This window comes from Astatotilapia calliptera, chromosome 12 (assembly GCF_964374335.1).
Source record: "Astatotilapia calliptera chromosome 12, fAstCal68.1, whole genome shotgun sequence".
NCBI lineage: Eukaryota > Metazoa > Chordata > Actinopteri > Cichliformes > Cichlidae > Astatotilapia > Astatotilapia calliptera.
In genome coordinates, this window is record NC_137433.1 from 16,512,767 (window position 1) to 16,533,418 (window position 20,652).

A 20,652-nucleotide genomic window follows, 5' to 3' on the forward strand; every position below is an offset into this window, starting at 1 on the left:
TCATGAGATTCACTTTGTCAATGGTAGGCTGGGGGGCTGGGGGGACTGCACAATCACTTTTGATCCCTCCCTCAAATGCATGAATGCAATTAAGAAGTTACGTCAGTGTGGGCCCAGTCTTGCAGAAAAACGTCAAGGTCCGGAAGGAAAGGCAAACACACAGGAAGTTGTATAACTTTAATACAACTTTAAATTCAGAATGGGCTTTATTGGCCTAATAAGTGCTCGCACACAAGGAATCCGGCTCTATTTGTTTTTTTTTTTTTTGTTCTCAGTGGCAACATGACACAGGCAATAGCAACATATATCATATGTATATGTGTAATGGTGCAGTGTGCAAAGATGATGAAATAACTATCTATATATACCCTGCTTTGGTTAAAAATAAAGTGAATCAACTAATTGATATATATATATATATATATATATATATATATATATATATATATATATATATATATATATATATATATATATATATTGAAATAACAATTATTTGTTATTTATTTAATTATACATATAATGTGTTTTTCATATTATAACGTCTTTTCCCCCAGTGTTTCTCATCCTCTCTTAGAATAGAATAGAATAGAATAGAATAGAATAGACTAGCCCTTATTATCATTGTACATGTACAACTGTTTTCCTTTCAAGTCAGTGTGTTTGTATACAGTGTTTGAGCGCAGTCCTTTATTTTGAAGATTTGGACCGGAAACACAGGTTAATTGCGTTTAGCTGGACTGGTGGGCAAATTTCTGTGGACCTGAGGCAGGATTAAGTGAGGCTCTCAGTCAACGACCGTTTGGAAACCTGCGTTCACTCTGGTAAGTCTCTGTCAGAGTCTCTTTCTTCGGTAGTTTGTATTCAGACGTCTCAGCTCGATAAAGAAGCACAAAGCTAAACTGAGCAGGCTTAGACTGTGAAAAAAGGAAAGAAACAAAGTTTGGCTGCAGCACGCCGAGTTCCCATGCTGCCGAGCTGATAGTTGCAGATTTGGGAGGAATGTGAACAGGAATCAACCTGTTAACTTGTGAAAAGTTTTACGCAAGCAAAGAAAGATTTCTTTGAAAGTGATTCGAGGCAGCAGGAAAAATGTGCATCTGGTAAAAACATTTTTCTTAAACTTTTGTGTACTCCGTTAAAAACAAGCAAAAATGAAACATTTATGTACGTAAATCAAGTTGCATTTAAATACTGAACACCTGTGTTTTTTTTGCATGGGTTAAATATTAATAACTGAATATAGCATATAAGCTGTGAGCTGATTGGGAGTTTGTTTGAATGTATTGTGGATGTGAGAACAAGATAATCTTCTCCCATAAAAATTCACCAGCAGTTTACTCTTAATGCATTCCCAACATAGTTCAGATACACAGGTTATGTGAAATGAAATGGTGACAAACCAGAAAAATGATAATAATCGATTGGCATGGCCTTTTGTCGACTGAAAATGAAACCAGGGCTGTTCTGAGTGATTCCTTCCACCCAGTAATGAAAAGCTTCTTCCAATCGGCGTGGTTTCTTTTTCATTCATAAGGGGGTCACTGAATGCTTTTGAGTACGCATGTGATTACAGTCACATGCTCTGACCTTTGCAAATCACTAGATCGCAACTGAAGTCAACACCCGTTGGACCCAGGTGTTGGTGTTCACCACCACTATTATCAAAACACCAGTTGAAGGAAAGTGTCCCTCAAGTACACTTTCAAATACTTAGAGAATCAGTGCCGAGGAGCATGGAGGTCCAACTCCTTAATAAGATGCTTTATGCTATTTTTCTTCTTTAATTTTCACTTTATAGCTTACTTAAAGCACCAAATATATTATTGATACTCACTTGACAGTTTTTGGGGTTGGTGCGGCGGTTAGCACTAACAAGGTCTTGGTTTCAAGTCAACCCTCAGTCTTGCTCCAAACAGTCCAGACAGGTGTATGTCAGCTTACTTGGTTACTAAGTCACCTGTATGCGTGAACGGTTTTCTGTCTCTGAATTAGCCTTGCAGTAGATTGACAGTCTCTCCAGGGTGTGTCCTGCCCCCTGCCCTGTGACAGCCAGGAAAGACTCCAGTCCCATCTGCAGCCCAGAATTGGATAAGTGGAAGATGTTGGCATGTTATGTTTTGTGTTTAAATTAATTAACATATTTCCAGCATGATGGTAAAACAAAAACTGAAACTAAATCAACACATCATTCAGTCATTAACATAAGATTTTAAAGTCGCACACGTGGAACCCTTTCTCATTTATTGGGGGAAACATGGCACTGTTTATCTGTGCGTTTCAGTGGTGGTAGGATAATGTTCTAAAGACGTGCATGTTCTTTTTTTTCCTGTACCATCAGTTAATGATTCCGGATGTTTTCAACATTGTATTCCCCAAATCCAGTCTTACTGCCACAACTGTGATTTTTTTTTTAAATTTATTTATTTATTTATTTTATTTTATTTTTTTTTTTTCCCCCCCTCACACTGAAAAATGTGAAGCTCCTCTAAGGAATATAAAAATAGTTTTTATAATTTTTCATCAATGGACTCAATGATCAGCACAACCTGAAAGCGACGTCCTGGTATATTAAGAGTGCTGTGATTTCCACAAAGCAAACATTATATCACATTTTACATCTGTTTACTATCAGAAGCCTATCCCAGCAGCACCCACTGGGTAAGAGGCAGGAAAGGTCATCTGCCTGTCAGAGAAACCTCTCAAATGCAATCGCATGAAAAAAAAAATGACGCGCTTGCTAACTTTAGAGTCTAGATTGAAGTGGAACTCGCAGAAGGAAAAGTCAATTGTCGTTGAAGACACTGCTGTAATCAAGCACAGGTCACCTGTCAGAGATGAGGAAGCCTGAATGAGTCAGCAGGAAGTGCCATATTCTTTAGAACAAGAGCACTCAATAAAGACGCTGCTTACATTTGCATAAATCAATTTAGTACAGACACTTTTATTTTTTAAGTAGTTTCTTCGTCCTTGCATTCTGCATGCCACTTTACATGAACCTTTTTGCTTTATTTTATCTACATGATCTGTATTAAAAGGCCAGTGTTGGGGATAACGTGTATATATGTAGAGGGTTTGTTTTGCTGCTAAACTTGCCCAAACTTTACAGGCTATATGTGGAAAATGTAAGTGAGGTACAGAGAAAAGGGGGCTGCTGTGAATTTTGTCTGTGGTCCAAGTTGAGGATAATTACAGTTGGAGTGAGTTTCAGCCCTAATTGTAGGTTTTCTGCCATTTTTGTTGTGTAAAATCACAGCCGCTGTTCATTTCCACACGTTACATCTGCTTTTGTTTTAAATCATACTTCTAATACTTGCGTGTTGAGATATTCGGAGGCAACGTGTTTGGAGTTATCCATATGGCCTCCTGCCATCTGTTTTGTGTGTATTTGACAGTTACAGTGTTGAATGTGTCACCTGACGTTTGTAGTCAACCATTAAGAATGAACAAATACACCGGCTCAGTCAGACGTGAGCTTTGACAGCATGTTGACGTTTGAACCTGGCGCTGCTTAGTTACCTGAAACCAGAAACGTCTGCAAAAGAATGCACAACTGTAGCTTTGTTTTCGAGAATCTCCGCTTGGGTTTAAGTGAATTCGAGACCCTGGGAGACTCCTGACCGCCTTGAGGAAAGTGGTGTTTTCTGCATCCCGGATGTGTGGTCTTTCTCGCTTCCTGTTACAAGAGAAACGTCATTGGGATCGAGCGTGCATGTGTCTGTGTTCTTCACGCTTTGTTTAGGAATCACAGCCAGAAAACACCCGTGCGTTTCATTCTTTCTCCCCCCCCCCCCCACCCCACGCTTGCCTCACGTGTCCATCTTGCAGTCCTCTCTCTTCGGGTCCCCTCCAACCAGAACTCTCTCCTCCCTGGGCACATGGAGCGTGTGCAGACTACACCGGTCTTCTGGTGCTGGCACAAAATGCTGTGGCCTGTCTCCCAGCTATAAAAACCTTCCCCCTCTTGCTTTGTGCCACCTCCTGTAGTTTTCTGGGTCAGGGGGGAGCATTCCCCAGCATTGCTCCCGTCACCACAGAAAAGTTCTTAAAGCTACTATACAGAGCTCTTTTTATATTCTGTGTGATGCACAGAGCCAAATCGTTATCCGATGTTTCATGTGACAACACGAATGAGGAAAGGAGACGGCAGCTTAAGCATCTCAAGCATTTCTGCCTGCTTGTCTAATGCAGAGGAAACTGTGCATGTGTGTTAAATAAGTCTTTGGCTGCTCTATAAAATCATTTACAGCCACCACAACCGATCTGAACAGCAGCAAATTCAATTCCACTCTTTCAAGCTCTTTGTTTATACTTGCGAGCTTTACTTAACTGTGCCGGTGATGTTGCCAAAATACATTCATGAATCCCGACAGCTTACGGCTGCTTCCTACAACACTGAAAGCATATTAAAAGCTTGTGATAAAGCCAGGTTTTGCAGTAGTTCACCTGAACTCTAAAAACCACTCTTCCCTACGCTTACATTTCCGCCCTTTTGCCAAGAGTAAGACTTTTACTGTTGTTAACAAATAAATTGTACAGATAAAAGTTTTGCTGGGATTTTGTGGGGATGGTGCAGTGGAGGGACGGCACAGCAAGAAGATCCTGGGTCTGAAATTAGTCTGTCACCTTTCTCTGCGGACTTTCTGTGTTCTTCCTGTGTCAGCTTTAATGATGGATGATTACTTAGTTTTTTCCCACAGCCCACAATGTATGGCGTTAGGTTAACTGGTGATTATAAACTGGCTGTAGGTGTGAATCTGGGTGTCAATGTGTGTTAGTGGTGTGAGCAACCTGTCCAGGCTCTCCTGCGCAACATTGAATTGGATAAACAGAAGAAAATAGATGCATGTTATTTGGTTTTCTTGGTAAAACATGGACTTTGATTATTCAATTTTTATTTTTTATTTTTTTAAACTTGTGATCCTCTTTATTACTTTTATTTCATCCCAGGACCCACATGTGTTACTGGAGTCAAAATTTATGCACAAATTTGACTTGCAAAGAAAGCACACCAGGAAATGCATCTACAAAAAAACTCCTGGAGGAAAAACGACACAATTTTCATCACAGAAGTTTAATTGAGGCTCAGTTGTGTTTGAGAGCATCTTGCTGAAGTCAGTGGGAAGCTCTTCCAGTTTCACTGTGTTCAGGGAAAAGCTTTTGGTCTTACATCACGTTGCTTCAAGCCCGATCGCCTCTCTGCAAGTTGTTTCTTTGTTGCTGCTGATTTAGAGACTCCAGTAGGGTGTCATCTGGAAACCTAATGTTACAGCTGCAGTGCAGCATAAAACACACTGCCCCGGAGAGTGCTGGTGCTCATTCTAGACCTGCAGTCGTGGCTGCATAGTCCAGATGTTTGTCTGGCCCAGCTCCGCAGTCAGGTGCTGTAGGATGTTGGAGGGCTGAGCTATATTAGGTGATAGCAGCAACAATGAAATGTTTTCAGACTGTGCAGGGCACGCTGCGCTGTCCCACGGCTCATGCAGACTTGGGTCCTATTGCAGTGTTCAGCCTCTGAAAATGTTACAAGTCAGTACAGGGTCTATTCTTCTTCTCTTCTTATCCTCTGATCTCAGCAGTGACATGAATCTTTAGCAGTGTCTGCTGTGGCTCCTAGATCTTTCAAGCTTACAATAATTCATAACCCCACCATGCCGTTTTAAATTTTTTATTTTTTTTTTTACCACCTGCCCGGGAACATTTTCCCATGACACCCCATTAGTTTGATGGCAGTTGAAATGTTTGACGGTTATAAAGGAACATTGACGAGGTTGTAATTATTGACTACATGCCAGATTTGACTCAAAACCGGTTTTTGGTTGTTTTTTTGGGGGGGTTATGTCTGTAATTTCAACATGCTGCGTTCCACTCATGTGTTTGTCATACTTCTGTTAGTGAATAGCTCTTGGTTATGTCTCCACTTGTGAGCGAGAGTAAACATGCACGGACATGGCGACATGCCTGTCGTCTCCACTTGAACCTTTTTTTTTTGTGTGTGTTGCATTTTGGCATATACTCCACATACGGATGCCTTTACTTACACCAAATATAGTTTCGATCCGCTGTTACTGTTCAAACATCACAGCACTTACTGTATGAACTGTGTGCACGTCTGTCACGAGTGCAGCTCTCCGAATGACAATGTAGCCAAAAGCGCACTCTCCCTGCAGGAACTGGCACAGAATGAAGGTGCGTTTGTTTTCCTTCAGTATATTTTCACATGTGTTTGCCATTCCTTTTGTCTCCTGTCTTCTTGGGAGTAAGAGCTGGAAGCACAATGGTTCTTGTCTGGGACTTGACAATAGCCATAATGAATGGGAGTGAGAGAGAAGGGAGGGCCAGGGAGAGAGAAAGACAGAAAGGGGCCACAGGAAGCTCTCTTCACACCACACTGTCATTTTTTTCTTTTTTTTTGATGTCACGTTTCATAAAGCCCTTTGTTTTCAATTTATTTACCTAGTGAAAGTACTCGAGGGGCTCACCAGCTGCTCTGTGACTTCAGCAGGTGTAAAGAGGGAAGTGAACAGCTTTAGTTCACATAAATTGATGCTTAAAGCAGATTAGAAATCCTCCTGAGGACGAGTGTGGCATTGCTTTGCCCGTGCAGGCTAGGGAAGCGGCGCAGCATCAGCTCCGGTTAAACAGGAGGGAAGGGGAAGCTACCCTCTCCAATTGGGCACTGGGGGAGAAAATGGGTGAGAGGTTGAGGAGCGTTCAGGGAGGGGGGAGCAAATGTGGGAAAGGGGAGGTTTATTCAGAGAGGTGAATTCCTTGTGCGGTAGAAGATGAAGTGGTTTGCTTGAGGGGATGAAATTAGCAGTTTCAGGGAGAAGTCTGGTCTTGCACTTTGGTGTGTGTGTGTGTGTGTGTGTGTGTGTGTGTGTGTGTCATTTTCCCCTCCCCGTGTCTCCCTGATTCATTCAGTTCTGATATGAACAATGAAGTCTTTGGCAGAGAACCATTAGGGGTGGACCCAGCCGGTCCTCCCTCCTCACCCCATCTCGCCACCAGCCCCCGTTGCTACTGTACACACCCTGAGTCTCTCTTTCTCTCTGGCGAATGAAAGGGTGGCAGAACATGACTGAGAGTAACCTCGGTGCCTGTTTCTTTTAAGCCAATCGTTATTACTTCCTGGTGTCTCTCTACCCCCCCCCCCCCCCCACCCCCACCACTCTCTCTCCTGTATAGACCCAGAGTCTTTTCTTCTCTTCTCTCTCTCAGCTGTGCCAAACCTGTGGTCCGCTGTGGCTGGGCCTTTTAAACCGGGCTCTTCAGGCTGGATTATTGTGTTTCAGAAGTGGAATGATATATATTTTTCTTTCTTTCGTATTTTCTTTTTTCTTTAGTATGTGGATAAACAGGGTGTAGGGGGACAGATATGTAAACATCCACTAGAGTTGTCAGGATACTAGACTTGATACTCACACCCAGGAAAAAAACTCGATTTATTCAATTAATTTTTCCCTAAATAAATATTCAATATTAAGTATAAAGGTTAAGTGTAGAGATTTTATCCATTTTTAAAATTACTTAGATAATTTCATTACAAATTGTGAAGGTAATAAATACACACACACACACACACACACACACACACACACACACACACACACACACACCTAAGTAACTGAATTATTGTAGAAGAAGAGCATTACGGAAAACTAATATGAGGAGTATAAATGATCTTTGGATAAAGTGTAATATTAGTTATGCTAAAACAAAGATATTGTGAAGCGGACTGAACCGATCACTGCCTGCGTTTTAAAATGACGTCACAGCTACCACAAAATATGAAACACATTTTACTAAATTATTGTAAAGGTAGTTTAAAGTTAAAATTTATCATCTTGTCCACATTTGCCTGCAGCCTCCAGAGATGGGCAGTAACGCGTTACTGTAATCTGATTACTCTTTTAAAGTAACGAGTAAAGTAAGGGATTACTATCGCAAAAACTGTAATTAGATTACTGTTACTTTCCTGTAGGAATGCTGCGTTACTAAAATCGTGATTTTATTTTTTTTGATTTTTTGATTTTATTTTTTTGTGAGAATGTCTCATGACAGTGACGTAAGCGAGTGCGACATTCGTGACAAAAGGTGTGTGTGTGTGTGTGTGTGTGCAGATCAACAATGGATTATATATCGAGTGGGGAGAGAGAATGACCGTGCAGCATTTAAAGCGTGGAAGTACTGACCTTACTTTGAGTTTGATTCCATAAAAAGTGACAAAAACATTAGTGTCCGTTGTGCGTGGGAAGAAACCTTCTTTTTACAGTGGGAACCCCCCCCCCCCCCCAAACAAGCACCGAGTGCGCAAAGAGGTAATGGGAAATTCACAGAGAAACTCGCGGATTCATCCACTGACCGCTACGGCACACCTGCACCAGGGCAAACCTCCACCTACCGTACTCCTGCTTTACAGGTGAAAATAGAGCAAAAGGACCGCTAGTCTTTGACTTTATTTATTTTCTGCTGTATTTTAACTTGCATCTATTTGAAAGACTGGATGTAAACACAAAAAATATTTTATTTTATGTGCTGGAATGTGCAGAAAATAGGTTTAAATGTTAAGCTAATTTCTTGAAGTCAGAGAATGGTTCATATAAATTAATTTTTACTTGATGCATAAAGTTAAAAGATTAAAACTGATAAAACAAGTTTAAAAAAAAGACTTTTCCATTTGATTACATTTTGTATGATGGATTATGCAGAAAAAGTAGAATTGGGCTGAAAGATCTATCGCTTTATCACCTCTTCAGGTTGTAAATTGTTTTTAAAAAGTAAGTAATTAATTACTTTTGAAAATAAGTAATCAGTAAAGTAACGGGATTACTGTTGGGGGGGGGGGGAAGTAATTAGTTACTGATTACTTTTTCAAGTAACTTGACCAACACTGGCAGCCTCTCTTGTACAGCGTTCCCACTGCATCCCTTTACCATGTCTTCTGTCTGATTCGGCTGCTCTGCTCTGGATTTCGCTCTGTATTTGCTCGGATTAGTTCTCCACACTGGACTCTGTTTGGTTCAGCTACCCTTCCCCCGCTGCTCTGCACAGCCAGAAACCCACCTGGTTGTCCATTTGTCCGTAATCTGCTCTGCTCAGTATTCAATCTGCAATTTGTTCAGCCTGCAACAATGATTCATATTTATCTAACTGCAGACTGCTAGCTGCTACGTTAATGATAACAGGTGGCTAATGGTAATTTCTAGTCATTTCTGATAGCGAAACAGCTAATGTTAACATTGTTGAAACAGTAGCTTTACCGACCTCTGAAATTCCTCCTAAAATGTTGTTCAGTGTTGCAAACCTGAACTGCTTCAGCGGTTAGTGAGAGGAGCTGTGTCTCTCGGTCTGACTGCACATGTGCTGTGAAGTTGTTTTAGCCACGGAGGGCAAAGTCGGCACTGTTTACATTGGTACTGTTGCAAATGAGAAGGATGCATCTGCAGTTAAATAACTTGTAGGTAAATGAATGTATTCATTCCTTGTATTGCATTCTTCCCATATAAAGCATAGGGACGCAGAGCTAGATCTGGCTTTTGTTTTTACTAGAGGTGGGAATCCCTAAACACCCCATGATATGATACTGTCTCAAAATGGACTATAAGATATTGTTGAAATTTTAAAGATTTTGCTATATGCATTGCAATAACATAAACCTAGCACAAAAATTAAGGAAATTTGTGTTTTCGTAATTTCTTTGTTGTAACCATGCTCCTTTACAATAAATCCTATACCCTTGGAAAGCCTGTTTATTTCCCTGAAATGGTGCCACGTTTGTAAGGAAAATGTGTTTGGGGGTTGAGCAGCAGAGTTGACTATGTGGTTTGCGCCCATGAAAATTTGCTAAATCTTCTTTGCCAAACGGCTTATTGTCCTATTCAGGCTTGTTTGATGCCTTCTTATTTGATTGGATGATGAAAGTCTGAAGCGCATGTAGAAGACTCATACACACTCAGAATAACCTGGCACCACCACCTCATGCTGGTCACCAGCTTGGTCACATACTCATGTGGGACAGCATCCTATTCTTAAACCAGTGTTTGTCACAAGTTAGCCAGTGTGATTGTGTTGGTCAGTCTGGCACGAACAGCGGACCCACGCTGATCCCAAATGTGTTCAGTGGGGTTGAGATCAGGACTGCAGGCAGCCCTTCCAAATTCTGGAGGTAGTCTCTGATAAACCATCTTAGAAGATGTCGTTATCATCTTGTCAGGTTGGACAAAGAGTGTGGAGATATGGGAATGCCACTAGTTGCAGAATCTCATCCTCATTTCTCTGCATTGAGATTGCCTCCAATGATGATAAGCCTTGCTTAGTTTTTTTTTCCAAGTGAGGCAGATGCCACCCCACACCATCACACTGCCTCCACCAAAAGCTGTTACGGTATCGGTGCAGCAATCGGAATAGTGTTCTCTGTGTCATATCCGCACTTTGGACCTATGATCCGTATGGCATAGGCAGAATCTGGACTCATCACTGAACAGAACGTTCCTCCACATGTTGCCGTCACCAGCGCAAACTGGCCTGATGGTGAGGGGCTGTCATGGCAGGCCTTCTGGCAGCCCTATGAGACCAGAGATTGTCTGTGTGCAGTTTGTTCCAGATTGTGTGGGTAGTGAGCCGTCGGCCATATTGTCCTGCAAACCTCGACTGCAAATCTGTAGAAGACTGCCCTCAGTTCCTAAGTGCTGACAGGGTGAGGAAACGCTCTTGTTGTGTCATCTTCTCTTAGGACGCCCACTTCCTAGCCTGAATCTGACATCCCTTATATGGAACTTGGCCTTCAATTTGGAGATGGTGCTAGGGCTCACGCCAAATAATGCAGTTTAAGATATAAAAAGGAACTGTGTTTAGAAAACATTGTAACTTTTATAAATCCCCCATAAAACTAACCACACATATGAGCACTATTTAGGGATTGGACTCATGTGCTATTTCCCGTTTAGTGAATCTGGCCCCAAAACTGGTCGTGAGCGTACAACAACTTCAAGCTCTAGACAACTATTTATCCACCACGAGTTGCAATCAATCACAAATGTGATGAATTTCAGTACAGTCCCCAGGTAGCCACTGAGGTTTTTGTAGATGTTGGAGGCTGCTGTCCTATTTTTACTTGTCACTCAGCTATTAGTTTGCTCTGAATTACGAGATGGTGTTCTCGAGCTAAGTGCGTCCAGTGTGCATCAGATTGGCCCACAGACTTGTAGTAGTCTGAGTATTTTATAAAATATCGATACAATATTGCCTCGCAAAATATTGCAATACTATGCAATATTGATGGGGTATTTTTCTACCTCTAGTTTGAACAGATAAACGGATAAAGTTCAAAGTCCAGGTCAATACAGAAAATTCCTGTTATTGCATCTACATTCGCAAAAATTAGTCAGCATAGATAAAGATATGCTTACAGTTCTCCATCACACCAAGAGCTTCAGAAGCATGACTAGTCTCACATGCAACTGGCACGTCTTGTCAGTGCACCACCTGAAGATTTTTCCACTTTTGCTGGGCTGTAATTGCACCACAAATGAGCTGTATAAATTCAGAGTGCAGCAGGCTTTTAAAGAGGGCCATTTTTGAATTCATCTGCAGTGCTGCTGCACATCGCCATCATCACACTGATCATTCTTGATGATGTGACCCAAATCTCTTATTAAATCCAGCATGCTGTTTGCCAAATGGAGTGAAGGGAAAATGTTTGCCTCTTTCTTGGTTAAAATGATTTTGAAAGCCCTGAAAAGTCTACGGGGACACGTGGAGTTTAGCACAAAGTGCCACCCGACCATGAACTGAGCCTCCAACCACGTTGGTTTTACAATCATAAGAATGTATTTAGAATTAAAGCATTAAAGTAAATAAAAGGGAATAATAAGGAAGGAAGCAAACTGACCTCAGGGTGTTCAAGGACAAAAACAATAAAACAAACCCCCCCCACTCTTGATAGAAAGCAAGAAATACCCCACTAAGCTCTAAGTTGGAATGAAAGTACAACACCTAAGCTCCCTGGCTGGCCACAAAACAGGAGAAAATGTGCATAAATTGCAGAAAGCCCTTAAAAAGCTTCCACTAACATGCAAAGACACAAAGGCCCCACGAGTTTGCCTCTTTCAGCTCCCAAGATCACTGTAGTGCTGTGTTTTTTGGTGTTTTTTTTGTGCTTAATCCAGCAACCACACATCTCAGGGCTCACCAGCCAAACAGCATGGAGGTCTTGCTGCTGGAGCGACATGTGTAGTTTCACAAATGAGCAGAATAGAATAGAATAGCCTTTTATTGTCATTTCACATGTAAAACGAAATCGTGGATGATCAGCGTGTTGTTCAGGTGTGGAAGACCTGGAGCAGAGGGTGAGGGAGAGAGCAGCTCTCGTTCTGGAAGAGGCCAAAAGGTCAGTGAACATGGCGGCGATCATGACTATTATCTTTTTTTCGTTTTCTTTCTTTAGAGGTGAATTCAGTCTCATACTGCACTGTAAAAAAGAGCACACTCTGAGCAGACACTGGAAGCCAGGTAATCTTTGGAGCCATAAATCAAACAAATTGGGAAAAAATCTGGTCTGTGAGGAAGAAAATGAGGTGCTAACTTTGGCCTTGGGATTTTTAAATTCCTTTTTTTTTTTTTTTTTTTTTTTTTTTAATTGTTTTTGCAGCTTTATGTAAACAGATTAATCATTAGTAAAAAAAATAATCCCCAGCTCCCAAACAAGGTAGACATTTCTTTTAGTGCTAAACTTCACCGCAACACAGATTAATAAATAAATAAATATATAAATAAAAGTCGTGCAAAGACAACAAAGCTCTGCATCAAATTTATCAGATACACATCAAGTTTAAAAAGAGAAAAAAAGAAGCAGAATGCACACAGAAAACAATAAAAAAACCCTTCAGTGTTAGTCTGCTACTCTATATGCTTGTTGTTCTTTTAAAGTAGCAGCAGAGTTAACATCTGTCCCTATGCACCATGTAATTTTCTTCCTTTTGACTGCTTATTTTCCCTTTTCTACATCCTGTCTCCTCAGCTATGCATTTCCCGGAGTGGCTGCGGTCGCTTCGCTCCAGCACAGGACTTAAAGGCTCCGAATCGGAGGACTTGTGGAGTCTTCTGCCGTCTCTGCCTCTCTCCTCCTCCTTCTCCCTGTTGCCCTCCTCTGTGCTCGGTTTAGGAGCCTTGGCCTCCATCACAGCATACTGGCTGGTGACCCGTCCTCGACCCATGCGCCCTCCCTGCGATCTTAAAGCCCAGTCTGTGGCCGTTAACGTGAGTGAGGGACGGCTGTTGCTGGCTTAGGCGTGTGTTAGCGTGCTCTGCATTGCTGCAGGGCTGTCGGTGACAGGGTGGTGTTTATTGCAGGGAGATCCCAGCTGCAGGCGATCGGCGATCCTCAAAGATGACACTCTGCTGGAGTTTTACTATGACGACACCAGGACAGCCTATGACATGTTCCAGAGGGGCCTGATGATCTCAGGTGATGCGCACATTCACACACACTTCATTAAACACTCTCCTCTTGATGGAGAAGTCGGTATGGAACCGGACAGAGTAGAGGAAAACTGGAAAGTGGATTGATAGCAGAACTATCAGCAGACTTTCTGAGCTGACAGAGCGGTGTTGTGTCCTTCAGGAAGTGGCCCGTGTCTTGGCTTCAGGAAGCCGGGTCAGCCCTACGAGTGGATCTCCTACGCTGAGGTCTGGCATATCGTTACTTCTGTGATTCCTCCCAGTTATCTCAGCACTTCCATGTAATGTGTTTGATCTTTACTGTTTGTTCACTGAGAGCCTCTAATCCTTCAGGTGGCTGAGCAGGCGCAGGTGCTCGGCTCTGGCCTGTTGGCTAAAGGTTGCCAGCCGAATCCGGAGCAGTTTGTTGGGATCTATGCACAAAACAGGCCAGAGGTATGGACCTCCCACTGCTCTGTGGTGTGACAGCTCATCCCACTCTAGTTTGGCTGCCTTTGATCTTAAAAATTTATTAAATAACTCTCATCTCAGCGGCGGTTTTGTGGATGATGATGATTCTACCCTCGGAGCTCAGCATGCCCTTTTAAACACATTTTGAAAATTGAATTTATGATTTCCTTTTTCTTCTTTTTTTATCCATCTATTGTGAAATTGTGTTTGGCTTTATTTATATTGCCAGCACAGTGCTAGTGGTGAATGTGCGTCTCCAGGGCAGCTAATATTGAAGAGTGTCTCATTTTATTTTAATACACTTGTCGGACTGGGCAATTATTGCCGTAGTAAAAGACAATTTTCTGCTCTATTAGAGCCCCTAACCCTCTCATTTGACCGATCTACACCTTGAGTGTTGTTTATGTTGTATATGGGTTTATAAATATGAAACGCACCAGTCCCCAAGTCATTCCCAGGTAATGACTTCAGTGTAACAGTGCTGCTTTGTCTCCCTCTGCTGGTTAAAGTGGATCATCTCAGAGCTGGCCTGCTACACCTACTCCATGGCAGTGGTGCCTCTCTATGACACACTGGGACTGGAGGCGATGGTGCATATCCTCAACCTTGGTGAGAAAAGCTTCACATTAAAATACGAAAATGAAAACGTTTCACATGGTGTCAAAGGTGAAGCCTTCATCACATCAGACATACAAACTGCATATGGATATTTTGCCCTTTGAATAAAGAAAATATTGGAGAAGGAAGAAGATCATCGTGTACAGAATATGCTATAAATATCAGAAGTACTACAGGCATAAAAATACCCTTTACTAATAAAAGTCCTGCATTAATCATTGTCACTGTTATTACTGAAAAACTGCATAATTCTACCTCTTATAGGCTTTTAACTAGATTTGAACTCTCAAAGAAGAACTTCCCGAACATTTACAAAATGCTGACACAGTAGATCCTGTTGTTTCGCTTTTTTTTTCCCCCCCTCCTATGTAAATAACTAATAACCAACTAATAACTAAATTAAGCATTTCTATCTAAATGCATAGAAAATATTTCTTCCAGCAGAAGACTGGTACACTGTGGTCACTACAATACTAAGTCTGTGGGTGGATTGTAAAATTCTGAACCTACAACCTAAATGTAGCAGCAGAAACTGAGACTCTTCAGATTAGGCAGTGTTTTTTTTCTGATCTTATTTATCAAAGTTTGGTGAGCTCATGGAAACTGCAGCCCTAGTTTTCCTGCTATTGGCTGACAGGAGTAAAATGCAGTGTGGCCTGTTTTAAAGTGGGCTGTGTGAACGTGCAGCACAGCGTGTTCAGAGCATCTCTTCTACATACGTCGGTTGAAATAGGTGGTTATCGGAGTTGCTCCTGGTTTCCTGTCGGCTCAAAGCAGTCTTGCCTCTCACATCAACATTTTCACCCAGAGAACCACTGCTCGCTGGATATTTTCCACTTTTCCAGACCATTTTCTGTAAACCTTAGAGATGTTTGTGTGGGAAAACTCCAGCAGATCAACACTCAGACCAGCCCATCTGGCACCAGCATCCATGCTGCAAAGTCCTTAATGTCTACGTGGCTACAAACACTGAGCTGCTGCCATAGATGCTTGTGTAAATGAGCAGGTGTACCTTATAAAGTGGCTGAGTGTGTATAAAGATTAAACAAAGCTAGGCTACACCTGATCACTTGAAGTAAAAGTAAACCCGCCTGCTCAGTTTTAGCTGTTCCTGAGCAGCAGTATATGCGTGCGAGTTCAAAGAGTTTTGATTTGTTCTGACAGGAGAAATATTTGAATGTGAAAAATGCGATCATCCTGGCTTCATTAGTTCAAAGTGAGACTGTGTTCGGTAGTCCTTTTGAGACGGGCAGAAGAGCCGAGTGGAAAAACCCCACAGATTTCACACTTTGATGAGAACATTTCTTCACAAACTTTCTGTGTAAGTGTGTGCTCGGTGCTTTTTTAGCGGAGATCTCTGTGGTGATCTGTGACCGGGAGGAGAAGGCGGCATCTCTGCTAGAGAACAAGGAGAACGGCACGACTCCGAAGCTGTCCTGCCTCGTTCTCTTTAACGACTTCAGCCAGGCCTTTGTGGAGAGGGCGAAGAGCTGTGAGGTGGAGGTTTTAAAGCTGGAGCAGCTCATGGTGAGTTGGGGTGGGGGGCGTAGCCATTTAAATGTAGCCCCTTTTAATCGACTCATCGTTGCTGATGTGCAAATTGATACGAGCAACTCCTCTTTGTCCACATCTTAGGACATCGGTAGGAGGAACCTCAAAGATCCTGTGGTGAGTTTGTCATCTCTCAGAGCTGCTCACGTAAAAGGCTGATCTCCCCCTTCCTAAACACTGGCATGACAGCTCTGTCGTCGCTCCTGTCCAATAGGATATCATTAACACTCACTCATAAGCAGGGGCTTAAATTAAGAGCGGAGGAAGTCCGTTGTCATGTTCTCATATTTTATTGCTGCCCTCTGTAGCCGCCCCAGCCTCAGGATCTGGCCGTGGTTTGCTTCACCAGTGGAACCACAGGTACCGTCTGATCTCATAAGCCTCTCCGTAATTATCCTTCACTCACATCATTAGAGAAATGCCCTTCAGTGCCCACTAACAACCACTCTTTATGGCACCGCTGCAGTTTCCTTTGCTGCGCAGGGGCACTGCAATAATGTTTTGTTTATTTACCCAGGGAAGCCCAAGGGAGCCATGATCACCCACGGCAACATCGCCTCCAACACTTCCTCTGTCATTAAGATCCTGGAGGTCTGTCTACACTTCCACCTCGTTGTCTAATTGAGAACAGCCTCACAGCTACCGTTGCTTCCCATTTGCTTGTGTCTGCATGTCTCCAAACTGTCCCCCTCCCCGCTGTGTCTAATGGTATGATTAATTGGGTGTTTGATTGCTCCTGTCGCTGCGAGGTACTTTAACTAATTGCCCCTGTATAAAGATTCTGCCATACAACATGTTTGATTGCCTGCGAGGCTTCGCCGTATGCCGCTGCCTCAACCTAATCTGTCCCCTGTGCTTTTTTTGCTCATTTCATTTCTCGTTTTTCTCTCAGGGCTCGTTTGAGATCCAGCAAGACGACGTGTCGATCTCTTACCTGCCGCTTGCCCACATGTTTGAGAGAATGATTCAGGTAGTTGATCCTCTTCTCACATGCTTTTCTGTCTTTCTTTCCTACTTTTTTTGTGTATGAACCCTAAATTAAATCCGTTTCTATTGCAGGTCTCTATGTTCTGCTACGGGGCCCGAGTAGGATTTTACCAGGGGGACATTTCTCTTCTTATGGATGACATTAAAACTCTGAAGCCTACCTTCTTTCCCGTCGTGCCTCGTTTACTCAATCGCATCTATGACAAGGTCAGCAAACGCATTACCCGCTCCTCATTTTCTTTTACAAGGTGCAAAGTGCAGCAGATCCACCCGTTAGTAAAAATCATGCACCAGTATAGCTCACTGGCATCAGCAGGCAGCCCGGGTGCCGTAAGGCCATTGCATGGGCCTGGGTTTAATCCGTCATGAGGCTATTTTCTGCCTGCCTTCCCACTGTCCTCTCTCCACTGTTGTATTGCAATAAAACTGAAAAGCAAAAAACCCCATAAAATAGACTGATTTAAATCTAGATTGATCTTCCTTTTAAGGTAACGTTCTCGTGCACGTCCTCCAGTGTGACTTGCTCTTTTTTAGATCGCGCCTTGGTGTGGTTAGAAGTCCCGTTAAACCCACAACACTTGCGTGCTCAGTGATGTCAGCACATACCTCAAATTTGCGCAGAGAATTCACCTCAGTTCTGTTTTATTTATATAGCACAATAGATGTCACGTCAAAGCCCTTTTTAGTTTAAGGCAAAGGCCCTACGACAGAAATACTAAGACTGAGCACTTTGCATATGTAACAAGGGGAAAACGCTCCGAACAGGACTTCTGCTGACTTATCTAAAAATAGCCAATCAAATATTTTTTACCTTGTATTAAGAAGGCGGCCATAATCCTGGGTGTGTTTCTGTTTTTTGTACATTCTTGCCAATTTTTTACATAGATCCTGGGTTCGGTGACCTCACCGTTTCGAAGAGCTCTGCTCAACTACGCTGTGAAAAGAAAGCAGGCGGAGCTCAGCAGCGGGGTTGTACGTAACAACAGCCTGTGGGACAAACTGGTGTTCAACAAGATCCAGGTCAGTGGCTGACAGTGTGGATCATATACTGTCTCAGCCTGTTGCTGCTGTTTACATTCATATGTAGGTTACTCATCCATATGCTTGGCTCTGCAGTGGCCTCCTCTGAAATCAGCCCACAGAACATCTTTTCTTCTCTAAACTTCACTATTAAGTGCCATATTTTCTGAAAATCCCTGACTTTGCAGTTGTCCTCGTCTATGTTTTGTAGCACTTAACACGGTGGTACATGTAGACAAGCAGCCCTGCAAATAATCAACAAATTTGTATCCAAACTTTACAAGAGAGGCACAACTATTCCAGCAATTGGTGCCAAAATCACCCGGAGCATATTGGCCCTGTGGGAGTGTATTGGAGAAGCACGCGTGCAGGCAAACAAGGACTGAAAGATTTTGGCTTGGTGTGATCAATACAGATGGGAAAATATGACCAAGGTTGAATATGATTTAAAATGGGAATGAGCTCGCATCCACAATATGATTGTGTTTGAACTGCTTTGCATAAATGCTTCACCGTAGGAACTCTTATTTTTTATTTATTTATTTTTTTCAGGAGAGTTTAGGGGGTAATCTGAGGTTTGCATTGACCGCTTCGGCACCGATCTCCCCAGCAGTGCTGTCCTTCCTCAGAGCCACTCTGGGGTGTCTGATATTTGAGGGTTACGGACAGACTGAGTGCACAGCGGGCTGCACGTTCTCTATGCCAGGGGACTGTAGCACAGGTAGGAAACGCTCTTCTACTGTCAGGTGTTCAGGATGGATGCTGTTGTGGTTTCTCCTGTTAACAGCAGGGGTATGTTTGTGTCAGGTCATGTTGGTGCTCCTTTGCCCTGCGCCATGGTGAAGGTGGTGGACATCCCAGAGATGAATTACTATGCCGAGAACGGAGCGGGAGAGGTCAGCCACGCAAAGATATGAACACACTTTTACCTATCAGCGGATGCTGTGTGGTGACTTCTCAATGCTTTGTCCCGTTAAGATTTGTATTCGCGGCCCCAGCGTGTTCAGAGGCTACCTGAGGGATCCAGAGAAGACGGCTGAAGCCCTGGACAGAGACGGCTGGCTGCACAGCGGGGACGTGGGCCAGTGGCTTCCAGTAAGATTAGACACACTAACTAGCCTGTATGAGTCAAGTGAGTTTGTGTTACCACACTTGTTTTTGTCAGAATGGGACCCTGCGCATCATTGATAGAAAAAAGCACATCTTCAAGCTGGCACAAGGAGAATACATCGCTCCGGAGAAGATAGAAAACGTCTACATGCGTTGTGTCCCTGTACTCCAGGTGTTTGTGCATGGAGACAGTTTACAGGTACGGCACATTTTAGCTTTCTTATCCAAAGCGAAGTGTTCTCAGAGGCACGGTTCGATGTTTCATTTTGTCTTGCATTTCTTATCAGTCTTATTTAATAGGGATAGTTGTCCCTGACCCAGAGGTGTTTGTTGACTGGGCCAAGGATCGGGGATTTGTGGGGTCCTACGAGGAGCTGTGCCAAAATCCTGTAGGCCTAATTCTGGAATATAACTTTCATCTGATTAAAGTCCTCACAGCAGGATTAAATGGAAACTGGTTCTGTCTTCAACAGGATGTTAAGAAGGCAGTTTTAGAGGACATGAACGCCGTGGGGAGGGAAGCACGGCTGAATTCGTTTGAACAAGTGAGCAAACTCATCGAGGTTCAAACGCACAAGTTACAAAGTGGCTGAACTTAACTGATTTCGATGCTTCACCTTTCTGTCTCAGGTGAAGGACCTTTACCTGCATCCAGAGATGTTTAGTGTCGCCAACGGCCTTCTCACGCCCACCCTGAAAAGCAGGCGCGCAGACATCCGCAGACACTTTCAGGAACAGATTTCAAGCATGTACAGCAAGAAGGCATACTAACTCGACTCAGTAACTCGCAGACGCGACATCTGTGGGTCAGGGGTGTCCAACAAAAGAACAAAAACGGGACCTGGGAGTGAATATCCTGCTGTGCCTCATCTCAAACCCTACATTTCGTTATATCTGGAATATTATTTTGTTTTCCAGAAATTTGTCATCCACCTGTGACCACATCTCACTCTTAATTCCAAACAAGGAAATTAAGTGAGTGGATCCATATATGCCTTCCAGTCATTGTCACTAATGAGATTTTACATGGACATTATCATTGTTTAGTTGCATAGAGGAGAAGCACGGACGATATTAGGAAGAACTGATATTAACGCTGATCCTTTTATTTACACTGCACTGTTGCTTTCCCAAGCAAAGATTTTGAAAGGGACTCTTTATGTGCACTTATGGCATTGGTCCTCCTAGACGTTGCATTAACTGTAGGTTTGTATTTTATGGTTGTTGGGTCTTTGCATCACTGTCACATAAGCTTCTGATGAATATGTTTCATCTTAGTGACTACTTCAAACCACTGACTTCACCTCAAGTTAAACAATTAATATGAATGAGCGGTGAATGGGGGGGAAAAATGATTTGTAAACAGGAATTTACTAATGCCAGTAAATAAAGATTAGTAATTGATGTGTTTGCATCATTCAGTTCATAAAAACTCAGGCATGTGCAGAAGCACAC

The 20,652-nt window shown here is 42.7% G+C and overlaps 1 protein-coding gene across 2 annotated transcripts; it reads left to right on the plus strand.

Annotated features, from left to right (window-relative positions):
* Positions 1-694: 694 nt before the first annotated feature.
* Positions 695-20,601, plus strand: acsl2 (acyl-CoA synthetase long chain family member 2). Of its 2 annotated transcripts, XM_026188732.2 has the most exons (21): positions 782-824; positions 12,328-12,391; positions 13,022-13,260; positions 13,354-13,468; positions 13,625-13,689; positions 13,795-13,896; positions 14,421-14,520; positions 15,878-16,056; positions 16,165-16,197; positions 16,389-16,440; positions 16,598-16,671; positions 16,973-17,050; positions 17,140-17,274; positions 17,953-18,087; positions 18,640-18,808; positions 18,895-18,983; positions 19,066-19,182; positions 19,253-19,396; positions 19,485-19,586; positions 19,671-19,742; positions 19,828-20,601. In XM_026188732.2, exons 3-21 carry the CDS (start codon positions 13,024-13,026, stop codon positions 19,966-19,968), a joined length of 2,139 nt encoding a protein of 712 aa, XP_026044517.2. In that variant the 5' UTR covers positions 782-824; positions 12,328-12,391; positions 13,022-13,023; the 3' UTR covers positions 19,969-20,601. The 2 variants fall into 2 exon arrangements, with proteins under 2 accessions (XP_026044516.2, XP_026044517.2); XM_026188731.2 differs by lacking the exon at positions 12,328-12,391 and having other exon boundaries at positions 695-824.
* The last annotated feature ends 51 nt before the right edge of the window (positions 20,602-20,652 follow it).